The 19,483-nt window shown below is 54.3% G+C and overlaps 1 protein-coding gene across 2 annotated transcripts in view; it reads right to left on the bottom strand.

Annotated features, from left to right (window-relative positions):
* The window catches only part of GALNT17 (polypeptide N-acetylgalactosaminyltransferase 17), a 419,539-nt gene extending 400,259 nt beyond the window's left edge, over positions 1–19,280 (bottom strand). Inside the window, exon 1 of one of the 2 annotated variants that reach the window (XM_059154782.1) lies at positions 18,080–19,280. In XM_059154782.1, the coding sequence (XP_059010765.1) occupies positions 18,080–18,317 (238 nt within the window). In that variant the 5' untranslated portion in view covers positions 18,318–19,280. The remainder of the gene's footprint in view (positions 1–18,079) is intronic. The other variant, XM_059154780.1, reaches the window with a different exon arrangement.
* Positions 19,281–19,483: the final 203 nt, after the last annotated feature.

Genomic DNA, 19,483 nt, shown 5'->3' with positions numbered 1-19,483 from the left:
GGTCAAGCCCAGACCCAGAACTGCACGTCAAGCCGTCTACTCAGCATCTCCACCGACGTTTCATAAGCATCTCAAATCCAATGTATCCGAAGTTGGATGTTTCATCTTCCCCCAAACCTGTTCTCCCACACGTCTTGCCCGTCTCAGTGAGCGACCACTCCTTTCTTCTAACTGAAGAGATTAAAACCACCGAGTCACCCTTAACTTCTCTCCTTCTCCCATGCATGGACAAACAGAGTGCTCCCGCAAAATCCACCCAGGACATCACACGTGTCACCACCTCCACTCTTCCAAATAGACGGAAGCCACCACCCCCATCCTCCCTTGCCTGGACCACCACAATCACCTTCCCATTGCTTCCACTCCTGCCTTCACCGGGTCCCCTACAACATCACTTCCACGGCGCAGGGTGATCTCTTGAAAACACTGGAATCAGAGCATGTTACATGTCACTACTTTAAGCTCAACCCCCCCCCCCCCCACCCAGCGTCACTTGGAACATTCTCTCCTCCAGCAGCATTCTCTGGAAACCAGGGCTGGTGGAGTTCTCTCTCCTCTGCGCACCCGCAGTGCCCTGTGCACACCTCCATCCCGTACTGACAAGCCCATAACTGAGCTACCTATGTTGCCCCATGGACTGTACCTTAAATTGTGCAACACGTGGTGCGTGTTCAATAAGGAATTAACAGGAAATAAAGAAGCCCTGAACTTCGAGGGCCTTGCACTTGGCTTAACGCTCTGCCGTCACCACCCTGAAATTGCTCACGATTGTTGAACGAGGGACCTCGCATCTTCATTTTGCAACGGGCTCTGCAAATGACAGAACTGGTCCCAGATGGACAGATGGCTCCAATCCAGGGATCCATGGATGGCCAGACAGATGGACTCAACTTAGGCAGTCTAGTCCTAAATGTCAGAAGAGAATGCCATCACTTGTGGGGAAAAGAGTCCAACAAAGAAATGTTGCCGTTAGCCAAGGCACATATATGTAAAAGCAAAGGAAAAACACAAAACGAGATCTGTGAAAATCTATCATCCCCCTACCTTTCCGTCAGAAATGTTACTGGTCTGTGAAAGACAGACAAAATCAAGAATTCCAGCATGTGGGGGCACCTGGGTGGCTCAGTTGGTTAAGCATTTGACTCTCGATTTCAGCTCAGGTGATGATCTCAGGGTCCTGGGCTCGAGCCCCACAGCGGACCCTACACGGTGACGGCTGGGGTGGGGGGGATGGTGGGGGTGGATGCTGCTTGAGGATTCTCCCTCTCTCTCTCCCCCTCCCCCTGTTCAAGCGCTCGCTCTCTTTCTTTCTCAAATAAATCCTTTCTTAAAAAAAGGAAACAAAGATGAACAGAAGATAAATGATGGAGACTAAAATGATCATGTAATTAATACAACACAGCATTGATGCTAGTATAGACATAACATCAGAACAGAACAGACACCCAGAACCATCACCGTTCTCCGTGTAACAGCTGAGAGCACGGCAGAAGAGAGGCATGAGTCAGTGAGGAAGGCAGCGTCACTCAACCAGCGGGGCTGACGTAGAAAAGATCAAGCTAGAACTTCAACGCCTAAGTATAATTCCCCAGCATAATTCTCAGGTGTATTTTTAGTTATGTGCTAAAAATTGAACTTAATTTTTTAAATAAAGCCAGAAAAAAAATACATGTGGATATATTTAAAAAAAAAAAAAAAAAAACCCAAAGCCGAGAACCCTTTGTGAAATTCACTCTTCTTGGAAAATGTAAAGCCGATACATCCCCTCCAAAAAATTATCAACATTAAAAGGTAAGTGATGCATTGGGAATGCATATCTGTAATAAATACGGAAGACAAAGATAATTTCTTCACTACATTAAAAAAAGTATGCAAATCAGCAATTCAATTAATCAACAGATAAATTGTTTTTAACAGATCAATCAGAGCTTAAAATTTTAGCAAGTTGCAAATGCAAATAAATCGTATTAGGAAAAATATTCAGTCTCACTACCAATCAAGGGAATGTAAGCTAAAACAAGAAGGTATGATTGTTTATCAAATTAGCAAGGTTTTAGATATTGTAACATCTCTTCATTGTGGGAAAAGATAAGGGAACAGGACTGTTGGGTACTATTGTGAAAAACAAACTCACATAAACTTAATGGAAACCAGTTGGGCAAAAATAGATCAAAAATCTTTAAAAAGCCCTTAAACCTTCTGGTTTACTAATTCCACATGATACTACTTCTATCTGATACCAGATACAAAATTCTACATAGAAAGATGCTCAACACACCATTATTTATAATAAAAATTTGGAAGGAGATCATAGAAAATATAAATTTGGTCTCTGGCCCCAGCTCCTGGCACAGAGCTCCTCAAACTCTTGTAATTTCCTAAGTGACAAGAGCAGTAGGAGCATCTTTTGTTCTAGTATTTGATCTTTGACCCTGGTTCCCAACACAAGGCTCCCAAGGCACCCAGGATTTTCCCAGGTGATGGAGTATCTCGCTCTGATGGGGTGACTCTAGGTGGGCTCCTGCATGAGAGCTGGTCTCCGGAAAGATGGAACCATAACTGGAGCTTGGAATTTTCGGCCCTACATCCCAGAAGGGGTAAAAATAGAGTTAATGGTTGATCTTGCTTGTGGGATGAAGCCTCCATAAAATCCCCAAAGCACAAGATCAGGAGAGCTTGTGGGTTGGTGAACATGGAGGGGCTGGGAGACTGGCATGCCCAGAACGGCCCCCGAAGCTCTCACCGTCCTGCCCTACACACATCTCTTCCATCTGGATATTCAACTGTCTCCTTTACCCTATCCTTTTTTAACAACCCCATAAAAGTAAGTAAAATGTTTCTGCGTTTCATGAGGTGCTCAAGGAAATTAACCAAATCCGAGAGGGAGTCCTTGGAAACTCTGGCTTAGGACTGACATCTGAATTAGTGGAGGGGACAGTCCTGTGGGACTGAGCCCTTAAGCGGGGTCATCTGACGCTACCCCCAGGCAGACAGTATCAGAATTGAGTTGAATTATGGGAGCCCTAGATGGAGGCACAGAGAACTGCTAAGTGTGGGGAAACACCCTGACATTCGGTGACCACAAGTGTCAGAAATGAAGGGTTCCCTGTGAGTCACGAAGGAGACACACAGGAGAGACACAGGAGGGAAGAACTGGGTTTCTGCCTACAGAGGAAGGAAAAACTCTGAAATTTCTCCCATTGCATCAATTGGATTCTCTGCCTATAGGGAGGTGAGAGAGAGACTTAGGGTAAAACCACTGTATGAAAATACCATATAACTAAAATTAATGTTGACGAGGTGTTTGATAACACCTCAGGGAAATGTTTATCTAAAAATGTAAGAGAAAGCACAAGACACAAACATTTATAGGCAAGCATGATCTTAAAGACACAAGAGTGTTTACAGGGAAGAAAGAAGATGCTCTTATCTTAATGCCGTTGAGCTATAACAATTTTATTCTCGCATTTCTATTGTTCCCTGTTTCCTGACTTATCACAGTGAATGTGCTAAGTTGATCCCAGGAATGCTCTCTTAACTGCCACAGAGACCACCAGGCTGCCATCCTCCGTCACCTCCGTAAAGCAGGAGAGGCAGACAGACCGACAGACCCTGGCGCACGGTCACCAGGCTGGAAGGGACCCCTCGATTTCGTGGGCGGCCTGCCTCTGCTCTCACCAGTTGAGCTGTGTACCTGCCAACAGTCCCTTGCCTTTTTCCCAAACCTCCCCGTACCAGCTGTGCTTGTTACTGTAATTATGTAATTCTATTAAATTACATAAAGGGATGACATTATGAGTTAGGATAAAAAAAGAGAGTGACTGTCTCGGTGAAAACCAAGTTGAACGCTTTAGAAAGACTCGAGGTAGGGAGAAAGCCACGAGCAGGCAAGCATGCCATTAGAGGTGGGCAAGACAGCACCCAAGATTAGGGGGAAAAGAAATTCATCAGCTCTGGAAGGTTTCTGCATACTGCAGAAATGTGCCTTCTTCGAGTCTCAACTGTCGCGTCCAAATACATCCCCATCACTTTCAGGAACTCCGAGATGACAGGCGGCTTTCTTCAGGAAAGGCACTTGGTGCTAAGGGGTGAGAAGCATTACCGGGGACGAAGACAAAACTCGGACGAATGGAGGGCGTGGGGTGGCTGAGGACCAAGCACGGGTGGCCCCATGCAGCACGGACGCCTCCCAGCAGAGCCTGGAGGGGGAAACCAAGCCGAGGCCCATTCCCAGGTCTTACCCAGGGTGTAGGGCTACACCAGGAAGAGGGAGCAGAAGGGGAGGGGGGAGCCGGGGTGTGAGAACAAAGTCTGAGAACAAAGATGGAAGGCAGCGCCTTGTAAAACCAGAGTCAATACTACAGCAAACTGACCGAGCAAACACCAGGTGACAAGCAGGTTTTCCATAAAATGGTAGAACTGCACTCCCAGCAAACAATGAAACACAGCCACCCACAGCCAGCTTATCCAAACCCAAGACATCTGGATGGCGGGAGAGGCAGGCGTGGTGAGGGCAGAATGGGGGCCCACCATGAGCCCCAAAAGGGGAGGCCACCTGCTGGGGTCCCAGCAACACGCGCGGACGGTGAAGGTAGTTCTCACGTTCAGTGTTTTGGCAATAACAGAAAGAGAAGATCGGTTTTGAAGGTATATTTCTGCTCTTGAAATGAAGAGGCAAATGCTGGCAACAATGTTAATTGTGTTGGGAGGTTTAAAAAAAAAAATGTATCTACAAGAAGCCAGGAATGTATCAAACATCCCACGTGAATAAACTTATCCAAGCCTCCCAGCAGCCCTGCGGAATCAATGTTTTTAGAGATGCAGACACTGAAACCCTCCACGAAGCCTTCCGCAGGTAGGAAGGCGTGAAAGCTTCTGCCTCCAGGAAAAGAGAAGGGAGCACTTCAAGGCACGGCGGCCGCCCCGTCTGTGGCTCCCACCTGCTCCTCAGAATCACCCACCGAGCTTTCGAAAAAGAAGGATTTCCAAAGCCAAGTCTGACACGGGGTATCCGCAAAATGTGAACCCCCAGGGGGTAGGGATCTGAGAACCGGGACTTTCCCCCAAAGTTTTGCCAGTTTCCCAAGCGTCTTCACCAGTAGGAAGCTCAGACCGGCATGGGAACCACTGGCCTCTGGGTGCCCTGGCTCTGGAGTAAGGAAGTGGCAAAGCCGTAGGCACGATGTGTCCAAGTTAGAACCGAAATACAATGTTCTCAGCCTGGGCAAAGCGAGATGCTGATTTATGTCTTTGTTCTAAGACCAGAGTCCAGACAAGCCGCCTACTCCCCAGTCTACTTCACTAGAAGATGAGACGCTTACAGTATTTATTTCAACTTCTGGGGAATAAGGTGCTCTGCAGGTTTGCCGTCTGTGTCTTCTTTGTAGAAGAACGTTCTGGACTCCCCTGCCCCCCCACAAGTAGAAAATCCTTTGTCTCCTGTCGACACAAGCTCTGTCGAATGTATTCCTGTACCTCCTCAAAGACCTGAAACAGCGGGATGTCAGAAACTCGGGTGTGAGGGTCCATGAGTCTGGCCATGATGCTCAAGGAGATGCTCGGGGGAGGGGGGCACAGCCATGGTGCCTGGCCCTCCAGGCCAAGCCGGGGACGTGCTACAAGACGCTGAAGTTCTCAGCCAGCCGACCGGCTCTGCAGCAATCAGGTTGCTGTCCACAGTCTGTCGGTGGCACACAAACCTGAGACTTAAGGGGAAAAAAAATCCATGATCCATGACCCACTTTGACGTCCATACAAAGTCTCAGGCCCAGTGTTGGGTCCATGAGGCGCACGCGCTGCCGATGTTAGCTACTGTGTCATGTGCTCCTGTCGGCCCCTCGACGCCATCGTCACTGGGAATGCCTTACTTCTTGTGGGTCGGAAGGAAAAAAAGACACTTTATTGAGCGCAAGGGTACTGGCCCGGTGTTCTGGTTATTAACTGCTGGACGACAAACCAACCCCAAAAGTTACTGGCTTGAAACGATGACCACATTGATTTGGGTCCCAAATCTGCAATCTGGGCAGAGCCTGGGCGTGGGGACCGCCACTCTCGGCTCCACCTGGCATCAGGGCCGGGAGGCTCGCAGGCCAAGGTGGGGTGGGGCAGGGTGGAAGAGGGGAGGTGGGGAGAGGGGAAAGGTAGCATGGGGGGTGGGGGGGGGCTGCGGGGGTCCCTGGGGAGGGGGACTGCGAAGAGGAAATGGGGGAGGGGTGGGGGCAGCCGGAACAGGTGGGGCGGGGGGGGGGGGGTCAGCCGGGAAGGGTGGTGGGGTGCGGTGGATTGAAGCTCGCTCACTCGCTCACTCTCGTGTCTGACCCCCCCCAAAGACAAAAGCAGCCGGGAGCTGCACCCTCTGGCGCTCTTCCCCTCCCCCGATCCTTCCCCCTTTCTGGGAGAGTCTCTCCCCCTCCCAGAGCAGTGGCTTTAGGAAGGCCTGATTTCTGACTGTGGCCCAAGACGACAAAGATACACATCCCCAGAGAGAGTGCCTGGGGGACCCTCCGCCACCCCTTAGATCCAGCCTCCGAGGTCCTGCAACACCCCTTCCACTGGCCTCCAGCCTCGAGAAGGTGGTCACTAAGGCCAGCCAGTAAGACTCAAGGGGAAGGCAATTAGTGTGCCTTTTAAGCCGGGAACGGCGTCAAAGAATTTGCAGATACATTTTAAAACCACCACACCTACAAAAGCCCTTTCCCATTCCTTTAGACTACACTTTCCCTTGATGCCCCAAAATGGAAATCCAGAGTGGACCAACCGCCGTTTACATGAAAAGGCACTTCTGAATCACTGGTCTGATCCATAAAATCACAGGACTTCAACACAGGTTAGATCCCCTCCAGGCTTCGCTGGGGAGACAAGCAGTCCCAGAGCGGCTAACTGTCTTGGTCCAGGGAGCCCCAACGGCTCTGGCCACCCCTGCTACAGTGATCCCAGGATCATTCACCAACATTCTCCGGCCTCTGGGCACTCTCCAAGGTATTCTACAAATGCCATCTTGTCTAGTCTTTATCGTATGTCTATGAGCAGCTGCTGTGTTCCCGCTAGGTAAACTGAGGCGCAGCGACCCTGAAGGGTGTGGCTTGGCTTTGTTATGTAGCCATAGGAAGTCTGGGAAAATCTATGGACTTCAAGGCCCATGTTCAGTTCACGGCGTGGTGCCCCCCAGGAGAGCACGTGGTTGGGGAAGTAGGAAGCTGGTGGGGGGAGGCGGGGGGCAGGGCTGCATGGCTGGCTCTCCTCCTCCGGAACTCGGGGCCATTGAACTTTCTTTGCTGGAGATGAAGCTTTCAAAAGAAGCATCCCAGAGGGGCAACCAAGAACTTACTACACTCTTAACAAAACTGGGCACCATGAACGTGAGATCCCCTCTTGTGGGGAAGCAGAAGGACAGATGTGGGTTTCCAGGGCCCTGACAAGGAAGCTAGAGCCATCCCCCAGCTGCCAGGCGGTGGGGGCCACACTCCCTTCACTGGCAGCAGCTGTGCCAAGCTGACCTCTGAGAGAGGAAGCGGAGAGAGAGGACACTTGGGGGTCTGCTCCCCCACCCAAGGCTCTAGAACACCAGCCGATGAGGAGCAAAAAAGACTTTTCAAACCACCCACTTAGTAACTCCTGTTTGGCTTTTGTTTGCTCCCTGAACTGCTTTGTGCAAGTAAACACAGCCCAAGGGTTCTTGTCTCTTTCTGAGTGTTCACCTTCAGCTAATGAAAGAAGACACGAAGCCCTTGAAAAGATATTTTATAAGATTTGTCTATTTTAATGGAAGTTGCAGCCCCCTTCTTCAAACCTTCTGGAATCAGTTCAATGGCAGGAAGATGGGTAGGGAGAGAAAAAAAAAAATCAAAGTGGATTTTAGAACAACTTGGCAAATTAGCAAAGTTTGTAACATCATTAAAGAGCTCTTAAATATTCTTCCCTGAACTCCATTTTTATCCTGTGAATGCATTTCAGTAATTGCTCTAAAGGAAATTGTGGAACTTTGGCACAAACATAAATGTTTGCATGATTTAAAATGCAGTGGCAGCAAAGATCATGATTTTTTAAATTGCTAATTCTTAAGCTAACCTTTTCAGTTTGTCTCATCTTGAAAAATGCCAGTTCCTATCAGCAGAAGCTGTAATAAAGACAATGCATATATTATTTAGTTCTTTATAATTGCAAACAACTTAGCTGTATTTCAATACTTATCCCTCAGCTCCAACATGGAGCATAAGTAGGGGATGATTACAATCATTCCATCACTCCGTAAATAGAACACCGGGACACTGAGAACAAGACTCTTTTCTTAAAGCCAACAGATCAGACAGAGAAGCTGGTCCAGAGCCAGATGGATTCCAAGCCGACCACCGTACCCCAAACCACTTATTGTTTAGCTCAACGAGTACCTGCTGGTCATATTAATCAAGGTAGAGACCTGGAGTAGACAGGCCGGCCTGTCACTTGGGGAGACCAGGGTTCCGGCTCTGCCTGACTGAATCCGTCAGGATTAACACTAGCTGTTGTAACAGCGAAGCTCCAAGATCTCAGCGGCTTAACACAACGGTCCAAAGGCACAGGGACATCGGGAGAGAGCTTCAGAGTTGGGGGATGTGTTCTACCCAGTCACTCACAGACTGAGGGTCCTTCCATCCGAGATGCCGCTTAGATGCAGACTCCAAGGCCACCATGAACGGGTAAAGAAGCATGGGGGACCCCGCAGGGGACACAGGGGACCAAGCCTGACAGTGAGAAACATCACTTCCACCCACCTTCTACCCAGAACTCAGTCCCATGGCCCCCACTTACCCGCAGGCAAGGCCGAAGGTGAGCTCGGTGCCCAAGACAAATTTCTTGGTGAACAAGAGCATTAGTCCCACCAGCCCGACTGGAGACAGGAGTGTTCTAAGCTGCCTGATGTCAGCGGCCCTAACGTAGACCCTGATCTGGTCTAAACGGCACTGTCAGAAAGCCTTGTTCCTGCCTCCCAGGAGCTCCAAGCTACAGTCCTATACCACATACTCAAGCTCTGGTCTCTCGCACAGGTCAGGATGGTGAACAGACACGAGAAGGGTGAGCTGGAACCAAAGGGAACATCAGCGCGTGGCATCGGCTTCCCAGAAGCAGGTGCGTCCACAACCTCCAAAGCCCCACACATCCGTCCGGGCCCGGGCCCTTGGCTGGATGGTGTGGCTCCGACTTGAGGCCTGGTTCCACTAAAAAACAACCCTCGCAAGATGACACTGCTCTTGCCCAATTAAAGCCACCGTGAATACCAACAAGTTGGAGACTGGACTGTGGAGAGGGCACAGGGCAGAAGTCGAGAACAAAGCTTGCCTTGGGCCTGCTGAGAGTTGCCCAAACGAAGAAGAAATTAACAATGTGCACTTGTCAGCACTCTCGTCGTGCTAATTTCCTTGCAAATATAAGCAAAGCCTTTTAATTAACTTAATATCAATTTCACTTTTCTCACATTTTGTTCTAATTATGGGCTGGATTTAAAGCTCTCGCAGCATAATTTAGAGCCCTAGAATTAACAGCTTCACAACTTTACACACTGGTAACTGCTAAACCGGAAGGAAGGGAGGAAGGAAGGTTCGCGGCCACCATTCTGCCACTGAGCCCCCAGGCCTGTCCCTCGGCAATCCCCCGGGCCAGCCACCAACGCCGATCAGGACTGGGTGTTGGCGTACCCAGGAGGCAGCGAGCGTCCGTCTCGCAAAGGGAGACAGAGAGAGGCAGCAGGTGAGTGTCTCTGGATGACTTACCTGTTTTTCTGAGTTTCAGCTTCCTTAGTATGTAAAATGGGCTTCACAGGACACGTACCTGACGTACAATTCAGGAGCACAAAACACTTGGTATGTATCAAGTGCTCAATAAAACCACTGTGCAGGTAAACTCTGGTATACATATGTACATACTACATATGATACATACAATAATACCACATGCATATTGTACCTTCTACGTACAATAGTACACATTGTACTTCACCAAACCTCAGAGAACTCTGACTGCAAGTTACACAATTTTTTTTCCATTTTTTAAAAATTTATTTATTTGTCAGAGAGAGAGAGAGGGAGCACACACAGGCAGGCTGAATGGCAGGCAGAAGCAGAGGGAGAAGCAGGCTCCTGCTGAGCAAGGAGCCGGATGCAGGACTCGATCCCAGGATGCTGGGATCATGACCTGAGCCGAAGGTAGATGCTTAATGACTGAGCCATGCAGGCATCCCAAGCTATACCATTTTTATGGAGAAAAAATACTACCAGTTAAACGATGACACATTACCAACCCTAAAATGAACGTTTCAGAGACACAAAAATGACAAAACATGGTTACAGTTTCCATCTATGAGATGCCTTCAAGACAAATTTCAGTTAACCAAGATGCCCAGGACTTTATTCTAGGTAATTGGTTTCTGGTTGGCCAAGAGTCTTGCTTCATTTTAATGTTCACTGAAAAAGCATCGGGAGTGTGGAAGGGATGGCAGACACCGTGGATTCGTAATGTAAACCCCATTCCCTCTTTAGTTTTTTGCCTCAGCTACCCTCACTTTCTCCAGAAAGTTCTCTTGAAGCAAAGCTGGTCATTTGACCATTTTCCAGACCATGAGCAGAGCATGCCAGAGACACTCCTGGAGAAGATTTTCTTCCCAGATTAGAGAATAGGAGATGCGGCCACTTCCCTCCTTGCACAAAGATGCAATGTCTGGCACTACCGCAGCCATCTTGCAACCATGAAGACCAGGCGAAATATAATGCCATAAAATTATGTCATCATAATGACCTCACGATGCCCAACCAATCCTAGCCACCACTGCTTCTGGGCTTGTCAAGAGAGAGCCCATTCCACGATGAATTAATTCCTAAATGACACAGAGAAGGATTTTTAGAAATGAATAAAATGTATTCTCTTGCAAACTCTTAGCTCTGACCACGTTAACACTTCGTTATAATGCAAGGCAGAGATGAACAAGGGCTAAAAGCCGGCCCATGCAAAGCACTGTAAGAGCCCAGAACACAGGACAATTAATTCTGACAGGGTGACAGCGAAGTTTCAGGGATTAAAGGGATTCTGAACGGCTGTTGGAGAATGCGGGAGGTTTTAGTAAGATGTGGGGGTACTCATAATCTGCGAGTTAAAGGACCCTCCAGTCATGTAGCTCTCAGTTTATACACACATGAAGTTTGGTCCCTAGAAAGAGGGTAGAACTAGAACCCCGGGGCCCCATGAGTTCAGTGCACTCTCCACAGGGACGGACAGCACCTAACAAGGCATGTCTTACCATTAGACACCCCTCAGTAAACACTAATCACACAATTAGCCATTGTGTCTGCGGCGAGGACGGAAGGAGGCTCTTGTGGAACCTTCCTCCCTATCAACTGTCGGCACGCCTGGTGCTGCTGCGTGGATGTGGCCGCCCGCAATTACGGCGGCGGGTTATTACTCATGCATGGCGAGGCAGAGGCTCAGCAGTTAGCAATGACAGGGACGTTATTAAAAGGGAAAACTTCTCTCTCAGTGGCTAAGCCAATTGTCATCCTTGTGTCGGACTAGACTAGAGACCTGTGAGCAACAATAACTATGGCAGAAGAAGGTCTTTCAACCAAACGAGTCCTGCATTTTCTTCACGACTTGTAGGCATCAGGAAAGGGGGGCAGGGGGACAGAGGGAAGGCCCTTCTCCCCCACCCTCCACCCCCTGCTGAGGGGCCACCCCTCCCCCCAACCCCGGGCTGAGGGGTAGCTCCTAGTCAAAGGCCATCCTGCGCAGCCTTGGCTCTCCCGGACTTCCAGGTTCCACCTTCTGGTCCCTTGGGCAGCAGCTGGGGACGTAGGTTCTGCCCCTACAACACAGCCGTGCCGCCGAGTCCAGACGGGGTAGTGGGACCCACCTGCTCCTCCAAGACCAGCCCCACCTCACCGGCAAGCTCCTGCCGTGCGGCCTCCCTTGGGTCCCCGCCCACGTTTCTGCCTCTGTCCCTGCTGCCCCCCTATGCCGGCCACCCTGTGGGTTCCCAGGCCTGGGCCCGGACCATTGTGTGTGACTTGCTTCCCCGTCAGGTCCCCCAGTAGAGCAAAGCCGGAGAGGGGAGCTCTGACCACCTGTGTTCTGAGGTGCACCTGTCAAAACCTCTGAGTCCTCAGGTTCAAGTTCAACACTCACCGGCCAAGTACCCCCCACGTGCCCGTCCAGGCCTCAGCCCCATACTCACGCCAGCAACTCTTCCAGGACCTCATGTGTCCCTGGTAAGACCACCAACGCACCTTTCCACTGAGACCACAGATGTCTGCCCCCTCCGTATCCTGATCCCCAGCCCACGCCCGCCAGTGCCCATAATACACGTGAGCTTCTGTCCTGGGGTCCGAGGTGTAGAGGCCCATCTCTTCTCCTCGGTCTCACAAGCATCACCCAAAGGCATCATCTTTGTAAGTCAAGTGGGAGAGGGAGAAAGGAGAAAGATGAAGGGAACAGAATTTGGCCTCAGACAAATACAAGAGGAGAGACGGATCCCCATTAATTCACAATCCAGGCAAGTGAGAAGGAAAAGGACTTGCTATTGTCCCTCTGAAGAGTCACACCGCAGACAACAATGACCACAGTCTGCCACAAAGCATGGCTAGCAGCTCGTCGTGCATTTAGGCCAGAAATATCTGCTGGGCACCTGCTATGAGCTAGAGTGGCTCCCAGCATCCAGGACAGGACGGAGGCAGGCGGGCAGGGTCGCTTCCTTCCAGACGCCTGAGCGCTCCCAGCTGCCACACGCCAGGCCTCGGGGCTTGGCCTGTCTGCTCCGAGTCCCATTTTGTCTGGCCTTACAAGGACCCCCTTTCTCAGTCGAGAGATGACATGCTTTGCCCAAGGTCATGGAGCTAATAGGGACCAGAATCGGTCATCCAGTCCAGTCTGCCTGATGCCCAAGTGAGCAAACTTCTGGGTTTTTTTTTCCAATTGTATATTCTTAGAAGAGACTTGCCGGCTATCTGATCCCAGATTTTCGTTGTCTGCCATACGCCTCACAGCGCCCATGGCCCCTTCCTCCCGTGGCTGCCTCTGGCTCTAATTACCAAGCCTCCTTCCTGTCCACAAAGGACACTCCCGATTTGGCAACAGCAAAGGTCAGGGGGTTGGGTTTCTTCCCTGAGAATGGCACGGTGGCCTCTTGCCCACCACCTCTGGGGCTGGGCAGGTGGCGGCCAAGCCTGCCAGGAAGGCGCTTGTCGCACACACTGCCTCCGAGAGCTCCCCATCCCGCAGGACAGGTGGCTGCTCCAGATGCCGGCCGTGCATCAGAGGGAAAGGAAGGGAGCCCGCCCGCCCGCCCCGCGCCCAGACCCTGGCCCCGCTGACTGGGCACCCCGTGAAGGCCCGAGCTGCCCTGGCCTCCGTCTGACGCTCCTTGTGTAAAATTTGTGATTTTAACACAAACATCTGCCCTCTCCTCCTCCACACCACCTCCCTCCTTCCCATAGCCAGGGCCTGTCCCAGGCAGTTCTGGGGTCTCCAGGCCAACCCCAGGCCTCATGAAGAAGCGCCTTCAAAATGCCAGCCCTCTCTTTGTGACTCCACCTGGAGGCCTCCGAGAGCAGATCTCGGCCTCTGCCTGGCTGTCCTGGGCTGTCAGGCTGTGGGGGGGCTGTGCCAGGGCCGGCGCCCCGGGGCCCCTGTGGGATTTCCGCAGCTCACACCCCATCTGCCCCAAAGGCCTGGGGGCAGGACTCCGAAGGGTCATTCTGGCTTCTCTCCGTTCCCACAAAGACTGTCAGTTTCTCCAAGCCACCCCGCTTCTGCTCAATATCCTCCTGAAATCTAAATTTGGAAGCGAACCTGAATCGATCGCTTTTCCTCTTATGACAGAGCTGCCCTGGGCTTCACCGCACAGGGGTGGGGTGGGCGGTGCGGGAGGGGGTCGCCAGCCAGAGCTTGGGGCTGGCATGGGGCAGGGCGGACAGGGAAACGCTGTCTTCACCCTGACTCCTCGGGACGGCCCTGGGCTGGGGAAAACACCCAGGCTTCGGGAAATCTCAGCACTGCCCTTCCTGGCTGTGTCCTCCTGGCTAAGTCACACAGCATCTCTGCTTGTCACCTCTTTCTCCGCTCCAGAATGAGAGAAGCAAATGACATCCCCAGAAGGGGCAGGAAGCGGACAAGTCCTGTGCAGAGTCCCATGAGAAACCCCACAAGAACTCCATCCGTCCCCAGGTCCGCGGTTCCTAATGCTCGGCCTGAACCACGAAGTCACTGTTCCATAAAATATTTCAACACAGCATTATTTTTCTCTCATGGAACCCTTTGAGAGTTTCCAAATTTTCTACAGTAAATATGACTGAATTTTCTTCTCCCAAAAAAGGAATACAAAACCATATTTGTGTTATAAGAAAGCACAGATTGAAAGAAAATATACTGAAATGCTTTTTTCCCTATGCCAGGCAACGGCTTCCCTTCCAAAGTCTTCCGGAGGGACTGGAGCCCTTCAGTCAGGACAGGGAAGGACCAGGGCAGCCTCACGAGGGCGCAGCTAAGATGGTGGAGACAGATGGCTTCCTCACACTGCCTGGTCTCCCCAGGCAAGTCTTTCTAGTTCCCTCCCCCTTGCCCGACCCAGCCCAACCCAGCCAGGACAGTGTGGAGACTATTTCCCTCCTAAAACTAGCTCCCATCCAATGGACCAACCGCATCCCGTACAAGGTGCTATTGGTTAAGGCCTGAAAGACGGACGTGGTATTAAAAAGTCCAAAAAATGGTTCAAGCCCTTGAAAAGCGAACCATCCAGTTCTGGCCTCAAAAGACAAACCCAGGGAAGCACAAGAACATGCATGAACACGTATGACAAGAAAGTTCACGCACCTCGGAGCAGGAGGAGCCCAGACGCGTGGCCTGGCACAACCCCGCCCTCGACCCCACTCCCAACCCCACGGCAAGGACCTTGACCCGAACTTTAAAGGATGGAGGCAAACAGGAAGGGAGCTGGGACAGCAAACCCGGACGTCGTCCCCAAGGCTGGGGCTGACCTGTGGAGGCCACAGTCCTAAGGCAAATCTGGGCCTTCCTGCGAGCAGATGGGTCAGGCTGGGGAAGGCAGAAGGCCCTGGCAAGTGGGAACCTGGGACATTCTGGCTGCCGCTGGCTGGGGCCGGCCCTGACTAGCAGCCCCTAGGCTTGCCCAGGATTCCTCAGGAAAGAGCTGCTGGAAGCTGGGCCCTTGGGGAGTGAGCTTCCCACGCAAAGAGCTGGACCCACGTGTGATCATTGCAACGCCACCACGAGAGACCAGGCCCAGGGCACGGGGCAGAGTGTCCCACGTAACACCCAGGGGCAGCCGTGGGGGACTTGCCGGAAGAATGGGAAAGCAGGAGCCAGACAGAGTCCGGAGGGGGAAACCTAACTCACTCATCTCCGTGTGATTTCCCTGCATCTCCGAGTTCCCAGCCTGCGGTAAGAAAAACACAACAGGCGCAACAGCCGGTAACTGTTTTTCCAAGGACAGGATTCGGGATCTGGGCACTGAGAATGTTAGCAGAGAGGCTGATTCTAAGGAAGCCTGGGGCCCCCTTTCTCCAAGCCCGGAGGGCGGGGGTGGTGGAGGGGCCTGTCAGGACACCCTAGGAAACCTGTTTCTGGGGGGAGGAGCCCCTCCGGACAGCAGTGCTCAGGGCCAGGGAGGGGTAGAGCTCTCCAGGAGTGGCTCCTGCTGGAGCTTCCTAAGGGTTCAAAGGAAGGCTGAGCAGCCTTGAACAGGTCAGCTTGCACTCTGTACCAGGAGGGCTGGACCCCAGCCGCCTTGCTCCTACGGGACGCCTGGTGCTCACAGGCCACCTTTAATTCCCGAGGAATAAAGAACACCAAGGTCAAGGTTTCCTTCTCCTTCAGGAGCAAGGGATAGAGACAGGCTGCAGAGCCAGTGGACACTGGAGTCCAGGTCCCAGGAGCCCTCGCCACCCTCAGCCCCCGTCCCCTGCAGCCCCGGCGGGCTACGGCATCCACAGGTGGGACACACAATGCCCAGGACGAGCACGGGCACAGCGCGCCGGCGGTCAGGGTGGGTCGGAGGCTTCTCCCCACGCCCTGACTCTGCCCTGCCCTCTTCCTCTGGGCTTCCCTTCGCTCCAGATTACACTCAGCAGCCAGGAAGACAGCACCCACCGAGTCCCGGCCGGAATTCCTGGCCCAGGAAAGGCTCTGAAGCCAGTCTTCCCACCAGTCCCTCCTCAGAGGCTGCAAGTCCAGAAAGCTCCGTCTTCCCACCGCATGGCGGCCAACCCAACCAGCCCCAAGGGCCAGGCATGTCCCTCAGTCCCCAGAGGACTGCTTACATGACAGAAGAGCACACATGCAGAGAAGCCCAACACCCCCCACCCCTGCCACGTGAAGCAGGCTCTCGGCTTCTCAGAAGTTCCCACCCCAACCCCAACCGGCGGGCACTGATGGGCGAATAGGTTTTCCTCTTTGCTTGCCCCGCATAGGCAGTGGGCCGTGGTGCAGGCCCCAGCTAGCCCAGATGTAAAGTCTTAGGCCTCCACCCCAGATCTACTGAATCAGAGACTGCAGGGTCGAGGTCCAGGAGCCTGTGACTTAGTGCGCCCTCCGTCCGACTCTGACACAGGCCAGACTGGGGCAGGCCAGTGCCGCATTGCACTAAGAACCTCAGTTCCGGAACAGACCATCCAAGTTTGATCCCAGCCCCAGCCCCTGGCTAGGGGACGGAGCGCGGTACTCAGCAGGCCGTATCAGCCCCTATCTCCTGGGGTTGCTAGGAAGACTAAAGGAGTCCCTGCATGTGTGTGCGCTGAGTAAATACCATTTAGATTTTATTATTCCTCTTTAGGGCATGCGGAGTGTGGCTATACCAAATTTTGTTTCCTAACTGAAACCAATTCTAAAATGACTTGTGTCCCTGCGTGCAGCATAACAGTGAGACCCAGGCCATCTTGGGTCTTATGGGTGGGTCTTTGGCAGGTATTGAGTCGAATCAAAGGCCCACCCCATAAGCTTCTAATTTATCTAGACGCAACTACCCGGGGCAGATACAAGTTGAAAACACCCCCTGGACACTTGTGACATGACACCAAGAAGACCAAGGCGATATTTCAAATGATGCTCAGAGTTCCGACTGTATCCCACCTGGAAGGACCCAGCAGGGATCACTGGGGAGCAAACGTTACAGCAATTGTTACTATCGTGATCTTCATGAGTATTAGTGGTTCTGGAAGAAGCTCAGGAGGGTAGGCAGCAGCCTGGGATCTGCCTTGGGTGCCAGCCCCAAGGACCCCCCAGGAGCTGCCTGGACTCAGGTAGGTGACACTCACTCTGGCCTTGCGAACAGCACGTGTCCACTGACCTAACAGTCCCCAGGCCAGATGTAGTCAGGGCACATCAAAAGTCTCCCCCCTTCTCCAGAAGCACGAAGGAGAACGTTTCACATGGGGCAGATTCGGAGAACTGCCATTAATTGGATGGCACGCCTCGCTTTGCTACACTCTGCAGCACTGCCTCCCCAGCCCACCAGGAACTGCTAACAGTCGCCCTCAGGCTGCTCTCCGGTGAGAAACCAGGTGTTTTTAACAGCAGCTTCCACCCAGGCGGCAGGAAGGGACGCGTCCTGGTTATCAGCTGTCCAGCCGGCTGACACACTCAACTCACTACCGAAGTGCATTAGCTCCACACCCGAGGCCCTGACTCTGCAGACACTGAAAGCCCGCCAGTGTCCCTCTCTGTCTGACCCCACGGAACGCGAAGCTGCAGGAGCTCCTTCCTCCAAGTCAGCCGGCCAGCGGCCCCGTCCCCCTCGGCCGCCGCGCGACTGGCTTCTGCAGTCCGGCCGGAGTCTCCAGGTAACGTTCCCGCACGCGGGGGCCCGGGAGCCGGCTGTACTGACACGTTTCCACAATAAAAGCAAACTTACAGCTGGGCCACAGAAGAAGCGGGTCATTCTTTCCAGCAGCCCCGGCCTTCTGGGCCAGGCAGAGCAGAAAGGGGAAGGGGGAGCCCGCGGGAGTCGGGAGGGACCGGCTCCCGGCACCGCGCGCAGGGCCCCAGGGCTTTAAGGGTGCCGGGCCCGCCCGCGAAGAGCCCCGTGGGCGCCGGCGCGTGTCCTTACCGTTCAGTTGGCGATAGACGATGTCCTCGAGCAGCGAGAGGCGCTTCAGGACCGCATCCTGGATGGGGCTGGCGCTGTGCGCGCTGAGGTTGGCCGCCTCGGCGCGCGGCCGGATCTCGTGGAAGGCGTCTCCGCTGCGCACCGAGATGGGCCGGCACTTGGCCAGGAAGAGCACGAAGCCGGCCACGGCGATCAAGTTCAACACCAGCAGCACTTTGACTCTTCTCAGTGAAGCCATCAAACACGCCCGCCGGCCCTCGCCCCGGACCCGCGCCCCCTCGGGCTCCGGCAAGGCGCGGGGCAGCCGGGGCCCGTGCGAGCCTCACACTCCGGACGGCCGGCGGGGCCCCCAGAGGCTCGCGGCCCCGCAGCGCGGCCGCTCCGGCGAAGGGGAGGACGGGGCGGTCAGGGGGACAGCGGAGTCGCTCCCATGGAAGCGCTGGGTGTGCAGAAGTGCTCCCGGAGACGCCTGCTCAGTTCGCGGCGCTCGGCCCCTTCGGGCGCCTCCGCGGCTCCGCGAAGCGCCGGGGGCCGGGGGTGTCTCCGCGGCACCGGCAAGGGGCTCGGCGCTGGCCCTCGGGTCGCCGGGAGCGGGGCTGCCCGGGCGCCGCGGCGGGAGCTGCGCGCAGGTGTGGGGCTCGGGTTTGCCGCCCGCCCGCGGGGAGCGCGCCGCGCCTGGGGCAGCACGGCCACCACCCTGGTCCGCAGGCGGCCGTCGCGGCGCGCGGTCTCCGGTCCCGGACCCGCTACCCCGGGCGAGCGCCTTTGTTCCGCTCACCGCCCCGCTCCGTCGCACCCGGCGGAGGGGAAGCCCGCGCCCGGCGCCCGCATCCTCGCGGCTCCGCAGTCACGCTCAAGTCCCAGTTACTCTCTAAGTGGGGGCAGCTCCAGGGGCGGGCCAAGGGGCAGAGCGCGACGTCCTCTCCGCCCCTCGCGCCGGGGACACCCCACCCCGCCAGCGAACTCACCAGCGCGCACAGCGCCGCGGGCGCCGGGACGCGTTCCAAGCCCCAGCCCCACGCCGGGAGCCTTCGGGGCCTGCGGGTCGCCCCGGCCTCGCTGCGAGCGGGCGCGTCGCGAGGCCGGCCGGAAGGAGTCGGACCTCAAAAGTCACGGCAGTTCCCTGCCCCTCCCGGAACGGCGCGGGGAGCGCGGCCGCAGGGACGCGCGCGGGCGCCCCCTCCGCTCGCCAGCACCGGCCGCGCCGCTCGTCCCGCGCCCGCGGAGCCGAGCGCCGAGTCTCCTAATTGGAGGACGCAGGACACCGCCGCTGCGGCACCGAGAGCGCCCACGGCCCCGGCCCCGGCTTGCGGAGCCCGGGCGGGGGGCGGGGGGGGGGGGGCCGCGCAGGTGGCGGCGGAGGGCGGGGCGCGGCCCGCGGGGACCGGCTGCGGCGCCAGCTCC

Source organism: Mustela lutreola, chromosome 17, assembly GCF_030435805.1.
Source record: "Mustela lutreola isolate mMusLut2 chromosome 17, mMusLut2.pri, whole genome shotgun sequence".
Lineage (NCBI taxonomy): Eukaryota > Metazoa > Chordata > Mammalia > Carnivora > Mustelidae > Mustela > Mustela lutreola.
Note: the sequence above shows the minus strand (reverse complement) of the source record. Positions and strands in the feature narration are given on the sequence as shown.